This window comes from Lobosporangium transversale, assembly GCF_002105155.1.
Source record: "Lobosporangium transversale strain NRRL 3116 chromosome Unknown BCR41scaffold_52, whole genome shotgun sequence".
In the NCBI taxonomy this organism is placed as follows: Eukaryota; Fungi; Mortierellomycota; class Mortierellomycetes; order Mortierellales; family Mortierellaceae; genus Lobosporangium; species Lobosporangium transversale.
In genome coordinates this window covers 204,019-222,992 of record NW_019029030.1, presented here as the reverse complement: position 1 = coordinate 222,992, position 18,974 = coordinate 204,019, and the positions used below count along the sequence as shown (strand labels likewise).

Sequence of the window (18,974 nt, the reverse complement as noted above, 5' to 3'; positions counted from 1 at the left end):
AGATATCTTTTTTATAGTAAAAAAATAAAACGAGATAATGATCGGTCGTCACGGGATTCAAAAAAAAAAAAAAAAAATGATTGCTCTACATTTCTAAGGATCCTTGAGTAAACTTCCGGCCATAAGGAAATCTTCCTTCTTCTTCTGGTTCGTCCTCATCCTCATCCTCATCCTCCTCTTCATTATCTACTTGTTTCGAATATCTTTTCTTCCGTTCACGAAGTGTCCTTTCTTTCCGATCATTGTTATCATTAGCATTATGCAATGTCCGCTCTTTAGCAATCCGACGTCGAATAGAGCGTCTATTAATCAATTCTTCTTCATCATCCTCTTCTTCTTTTACCATAGTACTATTTAGCCGTTCCTCTCCCTCGTGGTCTTGATTACGATGTCGCATTAACATATCCTCCTCAGCTTGGTCATCAAGGACTATATCTTCATCAAGTTCTCTCCGAGAGGAAGCGTGTTTCCGCTTTGAAGGTAATTGGTGGCGCCGCAGTAGAGGAGGTATATTGGGGTTGGTTGGTATTTCGTCTTCTGTATCTGTTGATCGTCTACTTGTATTAGAGGATGCTTGCTGCGAGGCTAAATGTAACAATCCTAGACGATGCAGCATGATTTGTTCCTGCTGTCGATATTCTTCCTCAGCATTTTTTGGGAAACTTGCATGAAGTGGGTTAATATTACCGAGCATGGCAGCGCCACCCTGTGCTGTGATTTCGATTAATGATACGATCGCAACCGCATCCTGGACTGTGACATAATTTCTTGCCATAAGCCGCGCATGTGCCTGGCTTAGTCGGATCAGTGACTCCAGCAGACGAAGAGTTGTTCTGGCGGCATTCCTAATATCTGCTTTCCGCTGTAGCTGGTAGTATGCGATCAAAACCTGTTCAGCAGGCGGTGTAAGCTTGGGCTCAAAAGTCGATTTTATCCAGATGAGATATGCCTTGAGCTTCTCGAGCGACCATGGTTCTTCCTTGACTTGATCTTCCAGCTTTTCCTCTTCATCTTCATCATTAGCATCTTGCTCATCGCTCTCATCATTAATTGGCATTGGCCTTTCACCGTTCGCTTCTGCTTCGCGCTGCATCGCATATCTCCTCAGTCTCTTTCGCCTTCGAACAACTTCCTTTCTCGAAAGTGGTTGTTTGGGGTTCATACCATCCATTCTCATCCGTGTATCCAAAATATAGGACGAAATCTTTTGATCCCAATGACTGTCGTCTGTGTCCACTAGTACCAAAACGATATCAAATCGACTCAAAAGTGGACTGGCTAGTGCAATATTGATTGATACAGACTGCTCTGGGTCATATTTACCCTTTGGATTCGTAGCTGCAATCACAGAGCATCGGGTGTTTAGTTTGCAAACAATCCCAGCTTTTGCGATCGATATGGATTGCTGTTCCATTGCTTCATGAATCGCTGTCTTGTCATGCTCCCGCATCCCTCCAAACTCATCAATACAACACAGTCCTCGGTCTGCTAAAACCAGTGCACCAGCTTCTAGCTGCCATTCATTTCCATCCTTAAGTGCCGTGACCGTCAGTCCTGCGCTACTGCTTCCAATGCCTGTTGTAAGTACTGAGCGTGGGCTTAACTCGGCGGCGTACTTCAAAAACTGAGATTTTCCTGTCCCTGGATCACCCACGAGCAACAAGTGAGGCTCACCCCGTACTTTAAGGCCAGATTTGTCAATTTTCTGCACTCCACCCGTCAATATCAACATAACAGCCAGTTTCACTACATAAAGTCCATACATTTTAGGACAGATCTGACTTAGAATGGTATTACGTGCTGTAAACGATCTGTCAACTTCTGAAGATCGAGCTCGATCCCAAAATTGCTCGAATTCAATGCGTTGTTCTTCCGTGATCCCGACGCCAATACGTTGTTCGTTATGAATAAACACATGGTTCGCAAGTAGCGCCAACTCTATATCGCAACGCTCTCGATATGTTGGAGGTTTCCATCGTCTAATAACAGTACCTCTGAGGGAGATATGATAAAAGCATTAAGAGGACAAAGAAATAGGAGTATGGTATTCTGTCGAGTAAAGAATGGCTTTTTTACTTACGTGATTGTCACATCATCCCCTGATTTCGCATAGTCAACAAGGTCATCATGAAGAATTACTGCTAAAGATCTCGGAATGGTGCCCATAGTCAGCTTATTGGTTTGTTCTTGGATCTTGATCTCTTGGTAGTCTCGGCAGTCTTCTGGCGTTTTACCTTAAAAAATAAGTAAAATAAGCAATATTTATCAGATACAAGCTTTTTTTTTTTTTTTTTTTTTTTTTTTTTTCTTTTAAAAAAAAAGGTACCTGGTGGTCTCTCAATAAGCTGGAATCTGCGACCTTGACATGGCCGCACATTGTTCGTCGCTAAACACTTTGTAGGCTGCGGAACTTGATTATATTGTTCCACATCAGCCAGCACTGCAAATTCTTGTTTGCAAGTCCCACATAAATATTTCTTTGAGTTTTCTAGCATTCTGGGATCTGAAGTTCTATTGGCATGCGGTTTCAACAACAGCAAAAAAGAAAAAGAAAATATAAGTAATAATAGTAGAAGCATATAGTGGATGCTGTGGCGGCCTTCACCTGCACATACAAAATACACACCTAGTTACTGTTGCAGATATTGAAAGGAATTTTCCAATGTCTGTAGAATTTGGAATTGTTGCTCTTCTGTATTCATCTCCGGGCACCACCATGACTCTTGCAGAGCATTTTGGCTTCAAGTACATCGGCATTCTTCTCCTTCCTTCACCATCATTGCCGTATCGCATATTGGTAGTATCTTGGTTCATAGCGATGAGTTCTTGCTGCACCTCTTGAAGAATAGAGTCCAATATCGGAAGGACCATGTGAGGCGAATGTAGCAATTCTATCCAAATTTGTGAATCTGCACCATGCTCCACTAAGTCTGAAATGCTATTTGATTCCAATGGTACAATAGAACAGCTTCATCTTAGTAACCGTTCGTTTCGTATTTTATTTTATTCCAACGAACCAAATCATATGACTTACTCTAGAACAACAGAGTAATGCTTGTTTATTTCCGGGGCAAATAAAATGTCACAAATCTCTTCATGGTGCCTTTCGAGTATGGCCTGTTTCAATGACGCTAAAAGAAGATCGCAGTGATGGATATGTAAGTTCAGGGAAAACAAAGAACTACTTGCTAGCATCAACTAATCCTGCTCATAGGATCCATAGCTGCCCTGCATCATACCCCGAAGATGTTCTTCACTCTCTAACTCTGGATGAACCATGCTAATGGAAGCATGTGTAGTGCCAGACATCACAAAAAAAGTTGTTTCGGTGGAGCTGGCGGAAAATTTTATTTCTATACTAAACCTTAATCCACGTGACATATATACCAAAGTCGGATAACAAATCATTGGTTTTTGTACCTGGGAACCAAGCAAGCGCAAGATATATACCCAACCATCCCAATTTGATGATTGTGCAGAGTATGACCCGTACCCGTACCGGAGGACTTTCAATATATTGCTCGATTTGCGCAGGAAAAGAGGTCTCAATTGGAGGATTTTTATTCTGGTTGGTCTTTTTTTCTCTTTTTTCTTTCTTTTTTTCTGTACAAAATATTTGTGATCTATAAATTTACAGCCTGGTCAGATGGAAGAAAATATGTGATTAGTATGAATCTGAGGAAACATCGGTTTTACATGTGCAACTAAGATAAACCGTTCTTCTTTTTAACTTACTCGCTGTTTAAGGACGCAGAACGGGGGTAATAGTGGAGAAAAAGAACGTAGCAATTAGACCAGGTTAGTGACATTTTCTTAAAATAGCAATGTATCCATATGGAGATGTCAGTTAAATTCCAAAGGAGAATACGTACGTAAAGATGAACAGGTTGTTCGTGGCTGCAATTGCGATTGAGTTCTCGTTTGGATGCCAAGAAGCATGAAGAATTTTCTTTGTAAAGTCGATGGACTCCACATTGATATCATCCTTCTTACCATTCTTTGTCCTTGGCATCATCTTATTTTTGGCAGAGCCGACACGCTTGGCCTTGAATGCGCTCTTGTCTGCTTGCAGCGTTACATCATTCTTACCATTGCGGTCGTAGATATAGAAATTGTTATTGTATGATCCCGTCAAGACGTTACTAAAGAAGAATGAGAGAGTTTGGCAAAAAGCTTGTCAAAAAATATCCAGCCATAATATATTACTAGAAAGATGGAAGAGCGACGATACAAAAATATAAAAAGTAAAAAAAAAAAATAAAAAAATAAAAAATAAAAAAAAAAAGTACCTTCCATCTCCACTGAATGTACATTCAAATTTATCAAAGATGCAATCGTTCTCATATAGATCGCAGAGCTTGTTGCGCAGATGGTCATGGATATTGATAGTCTGCACTGGCCGATTCTCCATATTGATGTCCCAAACCTTAAGTGTCAGATAATCGCGTGACAGAATATAGCGTCCATCTTTACTGAACTTGACATCCGAGATGGATGAAATAATTTCCGAGAAGAATGACTTATTGGAAGGATCCTCTTCTTCTTCAAACACTAATTCAACGGAATAGAGGTGATATAAACAAATTTAGCATGAACTGCCACGTGGATGAAGTGAAACGAACCGATAGAGCGGATAGTTGGCTTACATTTTGCGTGTTGATCGCAAAGAGCTGATTCTCTCATGTCACTCAGTTTGATGGTTCCTTTGCTGCTGCTGTACATGAACAAATTGCAGTGGACAGGATGGAATTCGGCAGCGGTAATGACTTCAGTCAGCTCCTCCATGTTTACAGGCTTGATATCCACGATATCTATTTCCGTACAGTACAAGATTCAGATTACACATTCCTTTCAACTTTTTAGACTTAAAAAAATAAAAGAAATAAAAAAAAAAAAAGATCCATAGAAGCACCACTTACTGAAGCTTTGATCGCTAATGTTGAGGTTCCAAAGGTTAATGCGCAAGTCATCTGCTGAAATATATGTCTCTCCGTCCGAGTTAATGGAGATTGAGTTGATATGGTAGGCATGGGCATTTGCATAGACCTTTCTGGGTACTGCTGCGACAATTGTGTCATGATGCGTGAGCTTCGGTAATCGGAGTGGGGCACTCGGAGCATGTACATGTTGACCATCACTATGGTTGTTTTCGGACACAACCTTAATAGACTTTTCAAATACTTTCCAGAGCTTAACAGTCTTGTCTATGATTCCAGGATTCCAAATGACAGGGTACATAATAGATTAGTACTCCAATTGAGCAAGAACATGGATAATTGGTGTTTATTCTGATATGATTCCTCTAAAATCTCCCCCCCCCCCCCCCCCGTTTTTTATCCTTACCATTAGTAGAGAGTAAAAAGTGTGCCGAGTTCTGACGCTTGCACCACTTGATTTTGTTGATTTTCTCCTCGATTTCTAAACTCTTGAGGTAGTCAAACTCAGGCTCGTGTGATTGAAACTCGGTGTGGAATTTGTACTCGCACCCTTTTTTCTGCAAACATGAATTGGTTCGCATTAGGAGACGAAAGAATGGGTATGGTTAATGTCACAAGTCGTTTTGATCGAGAACGATGTGACAATCAAAAGTAATCTCCTTCAAGGAGCTAAATAGAAAAAAAATTGTGGACCTACGCCTTCATTTCGTTCAAAAAGCACAACTCGGCCGCCTTTGTCGCCTGTGGCCAGATAGTCGCCCGTATGGTCAAACTCGACAGTTGAGATAATATCAGCTAGACAAGATTATGTAACAAAAAAGATCGTCGTTAATATCCGTACGGCTGAATAGCATCAGTTAATCGGACGCGTGTTGTTCCAGTGGTTAGTCAAATGCTGGGAAACATGCTTTCATAGGCGCTCCACAACCAAGGCAAACACGACTTGAAATGATTAATGTCTTTCGACAGCAGAAACTCTCAAAAAAAAAAAAAAAAAAAGAAAAAAAAAAGTAGGGTATAACGGAGCATGCTTCCCTGGGTAATTATATTACTGTTGCCTCCATGGTCGCCCCAACTTCAAGTTTGTTATTGTTATTGTTGTCACTGCCTCCTAGACAACCTTGTGTCCGCACAAAAGTATGACGTCTTTTTTTTTTTTTTTTTTTGTTTTCTTTTTTGGTTTCCTGTATATTATTTATTGATCTTGCAAGTGTCCATTGTTGTTGACAGTCATTTACAGTTCAGAAAAAAGGAATAGTGTAAGTGTATCTGTCATTCCACTGTTAATGCCCCTCTTGTCCTGTAGAAAGACATCCTGATCAATTGTTGTAGGAATGAGCCAGAGCCTGAATTGTGCTGGGATATTCTTATTCATCGTTTGTCCTGTAATCTAGTCCAGTGCTCGTTCAAAAGACCCCAAGTTCTGCCCAATAACCCTCTTCAAGCCCATATGTATTGTTTTTACAAATAATAACATCTTAAAAAAAAAAAAAAAAAAAAAAAAACAACGAAGCAGTAGTGGTCGTGCTGCAAGAGCTCGGGAGAAGAAAAAGGAAAGAGAGCTCAAACTATATCACTAGAGTTGCGTTCGCGCGTAATGTTTGTATGGAGGTGTTCATGAAGAAAAAAAAAAAAAAAAAAAAGTAGATCGACGCGCAAAATCCATGAACACAAAGCAACCAGCTAAGCAGAGAAATAAGAAGTAGGATGAAGGATGGATCAAACAAGCATTTTTTTTAAAAAAAAAAACTTGCCTTCAGTAATGTCATCAACTTCGCCCTTGTCACCGAAGCATTGAGCAAACTTCCACGAGTTTTCCGTTTCTGAGGCCATGTCTGGAGTTATGACGTGTATTGAGGGAGGTTATGAATAAATGTATGTATATGTATGTGAATCAAGAATAAATGAATGAGTGTGTATTGTTTGAGTGGAAGTGATGATGAAGTGAAAGAAAAACGTGAGTGAAATAGTTCTTTCAAAGGATTTGACTGAAAGCGTGTGGGCGTGTATTGTGTTGTGTTTTAAGTGGAAAAAAAAAAAAAAAAAAAAAAAATACAGAAAAGAAAAGAAAAAAAAAAAAAGTTAGAAAAAAGTGTCAAGAGAGCGATGTTGTGTCTCAAATCATGACTACAGATGTATGCACACAAACAGACATGCACAAACACTAAACAAGACCTAAAGTCGTTTATCTCTCTCTCTTTGACTTTGCTTTTACTGCCAACAAGATGCCTTGCGTTACTAAATCAACCATTGTGTGGTTGAGAACACCACGCATCCGATCATTGAAATGAAAAAGAATAGAAAGCTAAAGACTCTTTTCCAAATTAATATCAGATCTCTACTTATTCAGGACATGTACCCAGTTTCTTTTCGTAATCTCAGAGTGCCAGATGTGATGTCTGTAGTCTGCTCGATCTTTCAGATCATAGCCTTTGACATTTTCAAAAAGCAAAGAAAAAGAAGGGAAACCTCCCAATTGGCTTGATCTCTGTCCCATGTAATCGCAATGACAAGGATTTAAAGAATTTTTTTTTCGGTCCCATTTAATGAAGGGTACAGCAATTTACCCAATCAGGCCAATCAAGGCTCTTTACCCAAAGAATGCGTTCAGAATACAACTCGGTATTGTTCTCTACAGCCTTTGGATCTTGAAAAACATCCACGCGTACTGGACTCCATTTATCTTTATGGTTTACTGTGAAAAGTCAGCTGAAATGATTTGATCCTTCTTTCTTTTCCATCCATTTCACGCGTCGGTAGCATGTCATTTCTTCATGACATTCAAAGATCACGCATTTTTATATTTTGTTTATTTTATTTTAAATCTAACTATCCAATTGCCATGACATGATTCTGTTATCATACACCATTGAGTGAGGAGAGAGAGAGAAGAACCCTCAAACTCAAAAAGCTTTTTTGCTTTAAAAAAAAAAAAAAAAAAAAAAAGGTGGAGACATCTCTTCATCAATCAATGCATGTGTTTTACAATTTACCTTTTATGCATGCCTGCGTTTATTAATAGCTCCACCATAGTCAGCACTGCCCCTGGTCAACAGATTGAGCGGGAAATCTGATCAGGTCGTACCCTGTCCAAAAAAAAAAAAAAGGCCATCCTTCTCTTCCATCAACAGACCTGACCGCTGCAGGTGGCGAGTTTGAAGTGGGTAGCGTTGGTAAAGATAGGAGAGGAACTCTACAAGTAGCTAATCTTCATTTAGTTTATCCACATGGCATATCAGCCCATCTACATCTTTCCATTGTCGGGAACGACAAGCGGTATTTGAAAAAAAAAAAAAAAAAAAAAAAAAAAAAAAAATTGGTCCCAGCTTTCTTTCTCGCGTCAACTGCCCATGTTTTATATTCGCAAAGCCAGACTGATGGGACAGGGGCGGACAAACAATGTTCTTGTTTGATTGTTTGATTTGTCCATATTGTGAGTAGCCATCCCAGGGTTGGGAGCGGATGTGTGACACAAACAAGGCAAATGCAATCCAGCCCTGAGGTAATTAACGTACTGAAGCAAAGGATGATACCTTGCAGTGCATTAAAGGCATGTTTATACGCATACTTTGCTGAACAAGATTCATGTGCAGATAACATATTTGATTGACTGCCGCCACCCGCAATCCAGGAGTAGCTATCCAACCAAGGTCTGAATTTGTCCGATGGCGTGGTTTTTTCTTGTGGTTGAATGTTTGATTCTCACTCTTTCAAGTACACTCACACACTGACTCTTCTCTTTGCTCACATTTTATTAATTGTTTGTTATATTTCATTATTTATTAACTTTCTCTTCTCTTTTTCTCTTTCTTTTCCTTTTCTTTTTTTCTTTTATTTTTCTATCACTTGTTCCTCTTCCTTCATTCCACATTGCATTTTGCATTCGACCTCATTTCTACACCCGAAGCAATTCCCTTCCTTCTGTGTGTGGATATTTCTTTTTTTTTTTTTTTTTTTTGTTGTCTTCAACCTAGAATAATCAAGGTACACATTCTCCGTGAATATCAAGCCATTCCATGCACCCAACCCGTCAACCTTTTTAACGTTCGTTTTGCCTCCCCTACTCCCTCTCCAAACCATGCATGCATTTGGATATGGTTCCTGCCAAACCCTTCTTCCCAACGACATGACCTCCTTTCTATACATACCCTTTTTAATATAACCATTCTGTTCTCTTTAATCAAACTGGTTGATGTAACACTCACAACCCCTCTCCCTCTACATACTATGCAAAGGGCACTATCTCTTAGGCTCGAGATTCTCTTTATGAGAGAGCATGTGGTACATTGGCATCTCTTATTTTTCCTTTTCTTTTCCTTCTTTTAATTGATGCGTAATAGAGAAGCTCACTAATATCAACTATATGTCTTCAATTGAGTTCATCTTTTTTTTTTTTTGTTAAGAAAAAAAAAAAAAAAAAAAAAAAAAAAAGCTGACAAGTTGATAAAAAAAGTCAATGAAGACCAACATTTTAGTGCTTTTTTATATGATGATGATGATGAAAAATCATTTGATTTGCAACCCCTGTTTGGTTCGAATGCATCCTGCCATTGCTCTCCAACAAAGCAGCCCCCGTGAATCCACTCGCTTAACATTCTCAATCTTCTTTATTATCCTCCTTGACTGTAAAGACAGGGTTGGTTTGACTAGGTAGTCAGGTGTGATTATGACCTTTTTTAACCTTTATGAACTTATTTTGCTTTTTACTGCAGACTTTAAGCTTTGCAACATATTCTTGACATCATGACGACCGTTCAGAACTCAGCGGCGCACCCGTTCACTCGACCAGTTCGTCCATATGCACCATCGCATACACAGAGAAAGAACTCTGCAATGTCTGTAGCGACAACCCCGATCCTGTCATCCTTTGCAATTGATCTCATTGCGCAGGCAAGTATTATCACTGTTTCCCTCCATACCTTTACTCCCTGCACCCATCTTACTATTAAATTGGATTCCGCCATCTTTCTTAACAATCTCGTTAAAAAGAGAGAAAATGCTTTTCATGCAATATGAGGGCTCAGAATCGATTTCTTTTTTATTTTAAAAAAATGTTTTTATTGGTACTTTTTTACGTGGTTCCCAAATGTTAAAAAGGACTAAGCAAGTTTACTAAAATGCTCTAATTGTTTGGTCTTGTATAGTTTGATAACTATCGAGTCAACATGCGTGAGAGTCTTCAACGGGAAGTTGAGGAAAATATCCACAAGGTAAAAACATGTTGACTCTTCTATGAATGCAAGCTGCATCGAGTACACCGAATGTATCACCAGACTAATAATGCTTTTTTTTTTTTTTTTTTTTTTTTTTTTTTTTTAAAAAAAAAAAAAAGGCTAAAGTTCTGAAGGAGGCGATGAAAGAGTCGAGCGACAGAGACGCAGAGAATATGATCTCTGCTGAGGAGCAAGAGTATAATTCCTCTGTACCCAACAATCGAAGTAACTCCAGCCTTAATAAAATTCTAGGACAAGCCTCATCTCAACAGGGTAGTAATGGAGATGCTGGTTCACAGCATAATGGCAAGTTAGGCAGTCCTGAAAAGGAAAAACGTTCAAGATTGGACAGGATCTTTGGCAGGAAAACTAGTGTTAATAGCCAGGCATCGTCTCTTCGAAATCAAGTTACTCCTCATCCACAGCCTCAATCTCAAGTTCGACCACTCTCACAGTCCTCATCCCAACATCAAACACCATCACCCTCGCTGCGTGCCTCCAACACACTCACAGCACATGCCAATAACTCTGCTTCACATGCAAACTCAAGTACTCTAGATGTGAACGAGATCAAATATCTGCCAGTCGAAGAAGAATCTGAAGAGGAAGAGGTCCGGAATCGATCCATGACCGTTCCTGGATCGGGTGTAGGAGGATTAAATGGTGAAGCAACAGGCACAGAGGTTAAGCTGCATCCAACCCGCGCCAAAACATTCGCTCTGCCCAAGAGTTTGAGAAACTTGAAGAGGCGCATTGCTGCATTGAGGGCCAAGGGAACAGACCTAGATGCAGAGAGACGTGAGAAGGAGGAACGCGAGAGAGCAGCAAATGGGGGCGTCGCTGTTGTGGAAGAGAAGAAGAAGTTTGCATTCATTAGGCTATTGCCCTGGAAAACCACAAAGAAGTTAGAGATAACGAGTGCATAGGTCTCTACTAAATCTGTATCTTCCTCATTCCCAAGTTCTAATTTGAGCTTTTAACATACCCACCCCATAGCTTCATGTTTATTAATGTTTAATCTCTTAATAATTACACCTCCCTCTCACCTTTTTTTTTTTTTTTTTTTTTTTTTTCTTTTCCCTCCCGTTGATGGTAGTCATGAATGAAGAAAAGCATGTGTTAAACTGAAACCTGAAGTTTGAGAGTGCCACCATCCTTTCATGATTGCATCCGATTTGGAAAGAGTAGATGATAAAGTTTAACCAATGTGTTTGATAAAGTCAATCCAATGACTCCAACTTCATTTGCTTGTAAAGAATACGGCATTATCTTTGACAAGTCTATCCAAGCCATTTGTTGGAGTCCCGGGAGATTGGTGAATTTTTTTCCTTCGATTGGTCTGAGCCGTCAACAGGAAGATTTTATCGAGAGATACTGCTGATCAGCATCTTATCAACCATCAATGTCAACGTGGCCATGAGAGACAACTTTAATGGTTGGGCGGGAACTTCAAGAATTTTTTTTATCACCAACCATTTTTTCTCTTGCTTGACACGGCTATTCTTTTCCCATTCCCCCTTTGCACTCAAAACAGCCTATTGATGCTTCAAGGGTTTCCTGATTACCAAGAATACCAAATGATCGATTGTCACCTCTCTATCGAGAAAGAGCTATCCCCCAAAGTTCTTCCGCATGAGCCTCTTCTCGCACTAGCTGAAGAGGGTCAATGGTGGGACCACCGATACCAATGTGGTGTTAAAAAAAAAAAAAAAAAAGAAAGAAAAAAGTTAAGGTACTAGCTCTGAGAAACTGTCATTGCTATAAGCTTCTCCAAATAACCCCCGCTCCGATGGCCATAACATGTACAAGGAGCACCTTGGGAGGTTTCATGTTGCTGCTGTTGTTATGACATGGCCACAAGCTCCTCTTGCCTCAATACACTCTCTTGATGGATATGCCCTGCTATCTACTATAAAAGCTTTGAGTCGCTCTTCCTTATTCTCTCAACCTGTGTCCTTTTCTCCTTGTCATAATAAAATATATATAAGTACCTAATGCCATTTAAAACGCATGAGGACATCCAATATTACAGTTTTATTTTTATATTATTATGATGTTTGAACAGATGGTCTAGAAGGCCCATGGTGTTTTTGACAAGGTGAGCGAATAAGTCACTGCAGAATGAGCACCTGCGACTGCGGAGGACATGGCAGACGGAAAATAGAAATGGGATGAGGCGAGAATCAGTTCGTTCTCTTCATCCAAGGAGAGCGCATAGCTCTGCATCATACCATGTCCGGGTAAGTGAAAGGTCTTCTTCGCTCCTCCCTTTCTCATCAGTGTTTCATCACCATTCCTGGCAACTGTAGGCGAGATAGCAGCAGACCCCATAGATCGACCTTCTTCCTCCTCTTCATGTTCTATACACGACTGGATCCATCGTCCGTGCTCTTCGCTCAACCAAGCCGCTTCCACAATCCAATTCCAGGCTTGAATCAAGCTTCGGATATCAAACAGAGACGCATAGACCCGGATTGAGAAGTGGTCAATTTCGGGCCTTGAACTGAGAAGTGCCCGGAGCTCTCGCATATAGCAAGGATCGTTCTGTGCCTTGGGTGTAAGAACCCACGATAGGTATTTGAACTTGAAGACGCCATCCTCCTCTATATGTGAACGAAGCAGCGCTAGTTGCTCCCAGTCATCGAGCCTTGACCCGATAACGAGTGCGACCGAAATGTCTTCCAACGCATAAAGTAGGTGACGAAGTTTGTCCGAGTAGGCATGCAAGACAACAAGGTTAAATCCAGGAGTAAACACCATGAGACTGCAGGACTCGTCGAACAGATGAAGACGCAAGAAGCTTGAGCAGGAAGGACTACGAGGAGCAATGAAAGATGTCCTATTGGTTGCTACTGCTGCTGTTGTTGATGCTACGCTTGATTCGGCTTGCTCAATATCCAATAAAGAAAATTCTCGCTGCTGCTGAATTTGCTGGTGGTGCTGGTAGTGGCTCATCACGAATCGCCACAGTTGATCCATGGATCGAGTCTCACACATAAGTTCCAGTGTATCTAATTTTGGGTTCTGTGCAATTAATGTCGCCAAGGTTTCCTGGTGCTTCTCCGACAAATCCAAGTTACAACATAATGTCAGTCTCTCGAGGACACCAGAGTACTGAAGGTTGGGATCGGGAGACTGCCTTGTCTTACGACGAACGCTCTTGAGGATTGATTTCGGTTGTTCCTGCATTGATTCTTTAGCACCCTCAACTTGTGTTGTGATGGTGTTCTCTCCAGTTTTGCCAAACAACATCTCTGCCTGTTCCCAAGATGACTCGGAGAGCCTGACCGACGTGATCTTGTCCAGCTGGTTCGTAGCCTCACAGATCTTCAGTAGGGCGCCCTCGATATTATCACAATCTAGCTGAACTTCAGCCAGATCTGGGCAATGGCGAAATAATTCAGTCAGCTCATGTGCTTTGGTGCCTTGTCCACAGCTGTTAAAAGCCAGGCGACGAATATTGCTCAAATTCGGCAGTATGAGATCCGAGGTATGTTGAAATGCCCGCAAAGAAAACTCGCTCACTGATGCGGCGAAATTAGATGCAGCAAGGGTTGGGAATGGGGCGGGGAAGTTGTCGAGAGTAAGGGATATTAAGGCTGGAATGAAGATCATGCCAAGGATAGGTTTGAAGGTTGTCTGCGATGGCTGTATCTCACATCCGTCAATAGTTTTGTCACTACTGCATTCCAGCGACAGCTCCTGGAGACAAGTTTCTTCGACAACATCACCCAAGGCCCAGAGATCGTCGTCACTTAGACCCTGCCACTCAAGCCTCACCTTGAGTCTGTCTATAAATCTCAGCTCTTGAAGGGTTCTATAAAGCTCTTCTGCATGCTCACGGCTTCTAAAGGAAATATCAACCATCTTCTCCTTCTCCATGAATACTCCTCTATACTTAGCGACCACGGCCCTTATTCGTTCCCGAGCCTGTTCTTGAGAACGAGCTTTTGCATGACGCTGACAGAGCCACTGCGTCGTAGCGGTCGTGGCTATGGTCGCTTGTGTTGATGTAAAACTAGGATCCGTCATTGATATTGTTGATTTTGCGATGTTAGGCTGGATGAGAGGGCCTTGAATCATTCCATCGCTCGTCATGGTTTTCCTGACCCGAGAGATCTCCTCATCATCGAAATCGTCAATCTTCAAATCAGGTGAGAGTCTATCATCATAAGCCGCTATGTCCATATCGTAAGGGGGCTGTAGAATGTGCTCTAGCTCTGCAAGGTTAAAGAACTTTAGAACATATCGAACGGCTGTGTCGATCCTATTCTGAAGAGCCGGAAAAGAAGAAGAAGGGGAGCGCAAATGTGAAGGCGCAGTAGAGGTATAGGCTTGCGTAATATCCACCTGCTCGATCTCTTCCTGCATGTGCTGACACCTGCTGCTCTTATGGCCCAATTTATTTTGCATATGTTGTTCGTCCTCCTCCCATTGCTCCAGTAACAGACGCATGGACGACTGGAGGGTCCGTAGAAGACTTAGCAGGCCTATTTTGTGTTCCTGACAAAAGCTCTCCACATCTTTAAGAACATACCCTTGGTCTAACTCGCAAATATGTAGTTGAGGTGGTATTGTGGCTGAGATCCGCCCCTCTTTGGCGCCCATGTCTACTAATTCAGGCCCCAGATTATGTGACGCGACAAAAGAATCTACCACCATGCTCGGGTAGAATTTCATTGCTGGGCTGTAGCAAGTCCCCTGCTGGTGCTGTTGCTGTTGTTGCTGCTGCTGCTGCTGCTGCTGTTGTTGTTGTTGTTGTTGGTGTCCATGGTCATTAAAGTTGCACAAAAAATGCAATCGAAAATCATTGTGAGAAATGTTATCATGCTCATGGTCGTACAAGGATTGTCGTTGTTTTGGTTGCCTGTCTTGAGATTCATTGGGATGCGATTGATGCTCCACATACGCCGTTGTGGTTGCTGTTGTGATTGTAGTTGTGGTTGTAATATTTGGCAAAATGATGAATAGACGTGGAGCTGTTATACTGTTGTTACTCGTTGGAGAAAGTGAGGATGAGTCAAATTGTGGCTTCATCCGCTTTTGAGTAATCAGTCGTAGCTCTGCGGATACGATCGGATGCTCCAGCAGTCGCAACTTCATATTTTGTTCCAAGGATAGAGAGGCTGTTGAGGATGACAGGGGCGAGGACAAGGGGGATTCTAATTGTGACTCTAGAAAATGTTGATCAGAAAAGTGTGATTCGTTTGCTGTGCCGGAATGTTTATGCATCCATGGATCATATCGAGAAAGGGTCTCGACATTGCGATGATGTGAATAGCTGTCAAAGTTGACCATGATTGTCTAACGTTGAGATGAAATGGATAGGGAGTATTGATGAAAGATAGCAATGTATACTGTGTGCTTTTTGCTATAGCTGTGTGTTGTGTAAAATGAAAAGAAAACGAAACGGCAGCAGCGAGAATGGATTGAAAGAGGAAAAGCAGAGAAAGAATAAGGGGCAATGAGAGGAAAGAATGGGATTGGATGATAAAAACGAAGAGAGAGAAAATATGGGGAAAAGGAAAGAAAAGAAAGAAAGGAGAGCGCGATTATGTCTAATACGTCTCTGAGATTAACTCTTAAAGGTCGGGCCATTGCTGACAAACTGGACTATAGCCAAGTCCTTCAACTTGCACAGAACAATATCTGGATCGGATACGCCCCCCGATGGCGAGCTGACCCTTCCTGTGCATGATATGTCTATTGAAAACAATGGGAAAGGAAAAGAACAAAATAAAAAGGTGAAAGAGGGCTCACAGTCGTTCTGCACCTCTGGTATATCCATAAAATCTTGTTTTTCTCATGCAGCTCAGACTTTTCAAGAGAGAGGAAGTGAGAGAGCAAGAGGTTGCATTACATTCGCAGGCAGACCGGCCAAGTTTTGTACTCAGACGATACTCATTCCCTCGTAGCCATTCTAAGGGAGGAATATTTGCTGGGGGATGGAAAAGGAAGAGAGAAGAATAGTGTGCCAATGTGTGAATGTGATGACTAGAGTCACTTTTGACTTCGGTCGTCCAGAATGGAGAATAAAGGATGTCGGCTTTCTTCTGTGTCCATTCTTTTGAAAGGAAAACCAGCTCAAATTTTAATAAAAATAAAAAGGATGCAACTGCCCTACAAGTCTCATTGGTCTATTTTTTCATAGTAACACATACAATGCCTCCTACTTGAGGCACTGTTAGTGTTGAGTATTGAGAATAATCTTTATTGGAGCCAAATTCATTGACCATTTTAGCCTAAAGTACATGTACGATTGTCCCTCCTACCTTACTTCAATCTAGCTCAGCTCAGTAATGTCCTTGTGTTTACTTTTCCCTCAAGTATAATTCTTTTGGGTATTAATCTTCAACCATGATTGCACTTTCAAAACAGAGTTTTGTGTCTTAAACCTGAATGCTATTTCCGTTCGAACATCTCTGTCGTTCGCCCCTATCAATTATCTTCTGTCTTTTCTGGAAAAAGAGAATAACGCTCAGAAGTTCACCGCGCTTTCCTGTTGACAATTCACGCCAATTCTATCAAAGTTCTATTAGACACGATAGTATATTTACAATTCATGATTAGCAAGGGGTAAAAAAAAAACAACAACAACCTGTTTTTAAGTAAACTGAATGGCTGTTGGTTCATTGTTGATGGATATTTGTTCCCTTAGAAGAGACAGAGAGTGAAAGGCATCATTGAACCAACCCCGCAATGGTTGCACAATGAAAAAGAAGAGCTTTCTTTTTTTTTTTTACGGGAAGTTTGTGGTATCTGAGCATCACAGGAATGAATCTGTGGATGGCACATCATAAAATACCTTTTTCTCTCTCTTTGGTGAGTAGCGTAAGCGCCAAGAAATCATGTTTATGTGCCTATTGGCTTTTAGCACTGTTGTTTATATCGCTCTTATCCTTGATTGTATCCAAGCTGAATATATTGTGAAGTCCAGCTGTGCTTGTGCCCCTTTATGATCGTGTAAGAAAATAAGAAGGGAGGTATAGGGCTCTCAGTGAAATGTTTGATAATCAGGCGAACCAGTATTTTGTGGTTGTTTGAGCATGATGACAAAACACCACGTAGCCTATTACACATACACGCAGTAAATGGACACGATAGATATTGATAATGAGCGATTAAAAGAGGAGGCTAAGGAAGTAGGAGAAGCAAGACATATTCACATAGTGAGTAGCAAGGCAAAAGAAGGCTTTTTTTGAATATAAATAAGAGCACAAGATGATCTTCATCACTTAGTTTGATGGGTCGCGTTTTTTTATATTTTTTTTTAGAAGAGCTGGCGCCATTTTAAAAAATTTGGTAACATGTAGCTGTGATGTTCTCCAAGAAGTAAGCGCTTGTGCTCACCACACATTTGGTGTCCTTGTGCAGAGTGCTGTATATCAATAGCGCCATATTCCCTCCTTTATGCTCTCCTATCCTGTCAAAAGACCTTGCTGTATTTGAAGACACATCACATGGAGAGCAAGCAGATATTTATGGCTCAAATAGAAAGACACGTTTATATCTGTTACCAGTTAAAGACCAGCTCCTACCGTTGATGCATAAACCATTGCCTTGTTTGCAAAAAGATCTCGAATAGATCTTGCCTGTTACGCCAACGCAAAACAAGAACGTATAGGAGTTTATTATGTCAGAAATGCATACAATAAATAACTCTGGTTTGGGCGTACAAGAGTTTATTTATTTACAGCCGTGCCGTCCACGTGTGCTAGTAATCAGCACCTAACGAATTTGTGGCAATGACAGAGGGCCAAGCTTTTTGGTTAGACCTTTCAAATATAAATGATTTACTTAACAAAATTCTTATAATCGAAAACGACTAACCAAAAAGAGCTACAAGCTTGACCCTCTGGTTTATTTTTAATTTTTAATGATCTTAAAAACGTCGACCAAGCGGGACGTGTCAGGGCCGAAGTTGGAGAATATCTATGTGGCGGATTTGCAGTCAGTTTCGTATAGGCTATTCGATGCTCGATTCTGCCTTGTTTGCCTCTATTTCTGAACATTGTGGTCATGGCTACTTCTACCGTTTCTTCTACGATTATGAGTGTGTTGGTTCTTTCTTTGTCGTTGCTGTGCATCGGAAGCCCCATGATCCTGTGTCATTTTGAGAGTGTAATCCCCATACACTCGTCTCCATGAAGGACGAATTCGGCTAGAATATTGGGATTATTGCGGGCGCTGGAAGCGATACTTGTGTCCAGATCTTCCATCCACCAGTGCTCGCTATAGTGATCTCTTTTTAGAAGAACCATTACACATCTCAGCTACGGACCAATTATGGAAATGACTCTTGATGACTTGGATCCTGTGACACGCAAACGATTGTTGCAACTGCCTTTGTGTTAGTGTCTGAAGCTTCCTTGACGGCCATTAATGCTTTTTTAGACGCAGGTATCTGGGATTGCTGACATAATTTTCCACTCTTCAGTGGCACAATTGAATTGGAGCATAGCTTTTAATAATTGTCATGCAAGATCTCCACCTCGTATGAAAAATGTGAACGATGGTATATTCATTTGTCTTTGTATTACCTGCTAACGGAAACGATTTTGTCTTCCCAATAACTAATGCGTGTTTCCTCTAAGATATGGTCAATATGATAAAGAATTTTAATTATCTGACCATTAACATGCACCGGGGCGCGCGTTGCATCAATGACACTACTCTACTTTCTTTTATTAATGATATCATTATTCTCGTCTCTATCTTCATTTAGATGTGAGCCGTCCATAGCAAACCTCACTATTCATACCTTTTTTATTTTTTATTTTTTTTTTCTGATTTTTTAAAATTGAGGGTTTAATACAGCCATGAC

At 40.9% G+C, this 18,974-nt stretch overlaps 5 protein-coding genes across 5 annotated transcripts; 1 reads left to right on the top strand and 4 right to left on the bottom strand.

The window, feature by feature from the left end:
* Window positions 1-82: 82 nt before the first annotated feature.
* Window positions 83-3,305, bottom strand: BCR41DRAFT_327843 (MCM2/3/5 family-domain-containing protein; the record flags this gene model as incomplete). Its single annotated transcript, XM_022021674.1, has 6 exons — window positions 3,240-3,305; window positions 3,035-3,131; window positions 2,627-2,938; window positions 2,327-2,511; window positions 2,081-2,234; window positions 83-1,994 (listed from the first exon to the last, which is right to left on the bottom strand). Exons 1-6 carry the CDS (start codon window positions 3,277-3,279, stop codon window positions 86-88), a joined length of 2,697 nt encoding a protein of 898 aa, XP_021876952.1. The 5' UTR covers window positions 3,280-3,305.
* A 115-nt stretch (window positions 3,306-3,420) lies between these two features.
* Window positions 3,421-6,976, bottom strand: BCR41DRAFT_362061 (WD40-repeat-containing domain protein). Its single transcript, XM_022025665.1, has 8 exons — window positions 6,692-6,976; window positions 5,635-5,732; window positions 5,344-5,494; window positions 4,920-5,204; window positions 4,647-4,811; window positions 4,290-4,551; window positions 3,873-4,142; window positions 3,421-3,638 (listed from the first exon to the last, which is right to left on the bottom strand). The coding sequence occupies exons 1-8, from the start codon at window positions 6,768-6,770 to the stop codon at window positions 3,632-3,634; spliced, it is 1,317 nt and encodes a 438-aa protein (XP_021876951.1). The 5' UTR covers window positions 6,771-6,976; the 3' UTR covers window positions 3,421-3,631.
* A 2,373-nt stretch (window positions 6,977-9,349) lies between these two features.
* BCR41DRAFT_362057 (hypothetical protein) lies at window positions 9,350-11,197 on the top strand. Its single transcript, XM_022025664.1, has 3 exons — window positions 9,350-9,827; window positions 10,082-10,147; window positions 10,270-11,197. Exons 1-3 carry the CDS (start codon window positions 9,681-9,683, stop codon window positions 11,074-11,076), a joined length of 1,020 nt encoding a protein of 339 aa, XP_021876950.1. The 5' UTR covers window positions 9,350-9,680; the 3' UTR covers window positions 11,077-11,197.
* A 964-nt stretch (window positions 11,198-12,161) lies between these two features.
* On the bottom strand, window positions 12,162-15,862 carry BCR41DRAFT_362056 (hypothetical protein). The gene has a single exon (XM_022025663.1). It carries the CDS (start codon window positions 15,446-15,448, stop codon window positions 12,221-12,223), a length of 3,228 nt encoding a protein of 1,075 aa, XP_021876949.1. The 5' UTR covers window positions 15,449-15,862; the 3' UTR covers window positions 12,162-12,220.
* On the bottom strand, window positions 15,587-17,133 carry BCR41DRAFT_413803 (hypothetical protein). Its single transcript, XM_022029488.1, has 5 exons — window positions 16,956-17,133; window positions 16,546-16,671; window positions 16,312-16,392; window positions 16,011-16,287; window positions 15,587-15,853 (listed from the first exon to the last, which is right to left on the bottom strand). The coding sequence occupies exons 1-5, from the start codon at window positions 16,998-17,000 to the stop codon at window positions 15,726-15,728; spliced, it is 657 nt and encodes a 218-aa protein (XP_021876948.1). The 5' UTR covers window positions 17,001-17,133; the 3' UTR covers window positions 15,587-15,725.
* Window positions 17,134-18,974: the final 1,841 nt, after the last annotated feature.

What these genes read in the sequence shown, in the direction of transcription:
- BCR41DRAFT_362061 (XM_022025665.1), bottom strand. Translation starts at nt 6,770, where the DNA reads ATGGCCTCAGAAACGGAAAACTCGTGGAAGTTTGCTCAATGCTTCGGT. An exon ending in CTTTTTACTCTCTACTAATG is followed by an intron (nt 5,205 to 5,343) that starts GTAAGGATAAAA and finishes CTGGAATCATAG; the next exon opens with ACAAGACTGTTAAGCTCTGG. An exon ending in TTGCGATCAACACGCAAAAT is followed by an intron (nt 4,552 to 4,646) that starts GTAAGCCAACTA and finishes CCGTTGAATTAG; the next exon opens with TGTTTGAAGAAGAAGAGGAT.
- BCR41DRAFT_362057 (XM_022025664.1), top strand. Translation starts at nt 9,681, where the DNA reads ATGACGACCGTTCAGAACTCAGCGGCGCACCCGTTCACTCGACCAGTT. An exon ending in CAATTGATCTCATTGCGCAG is followed by an intron (nt 9,828 to 10,081) that starts GCAAGTATTATC and finishes GGTCTTGTATAG; the next exon opens with TTTGATAACTATCGAGTCAA. An exon ending in TTGAGGAAAATATCCACAAG is followed by an intron (nt 10,148 to 10,269) that starts GTAAAAACATGT and finishes AAAAAAAAAAAG; the next exon opens with GCTAAAGTTCTGAAGGAGGC.
- BCR41DRAFT_362056 (XM_022025663.1), bottom strand. Translation starts at nt 15,448, where the DNA reads ATGGTCAACTTTGACAGCTATTCACATCATCGCAATGTCGAGACCCTT.
- BCR41DRAFT_413803 (XM_022029488.1), bottom strand. Translation starts at nt 17,000, where the DNA reads ATGATTTCTTGGCGCTTACGCTACTCACCAAAGAGAGAGAAAAAG. An exon ending in CGAACGGAAATAGCATTCAG is followed by an intron (nt 16,393 to 16,545) that starts GTTTAAGACACA and finishes CATGTACTTTAG; the next exon opens with GCTAAAATGGTCAATGAATT. An exon ending in TGCCTCAAGTAGGAGGCATT is followed by an intron (nt 16,288 to 16,311) that starts GTATGTGTTACT and finishes ATGAAAAAATAG; the next exon opens with ACCAATGAGACTTGTAGGGC.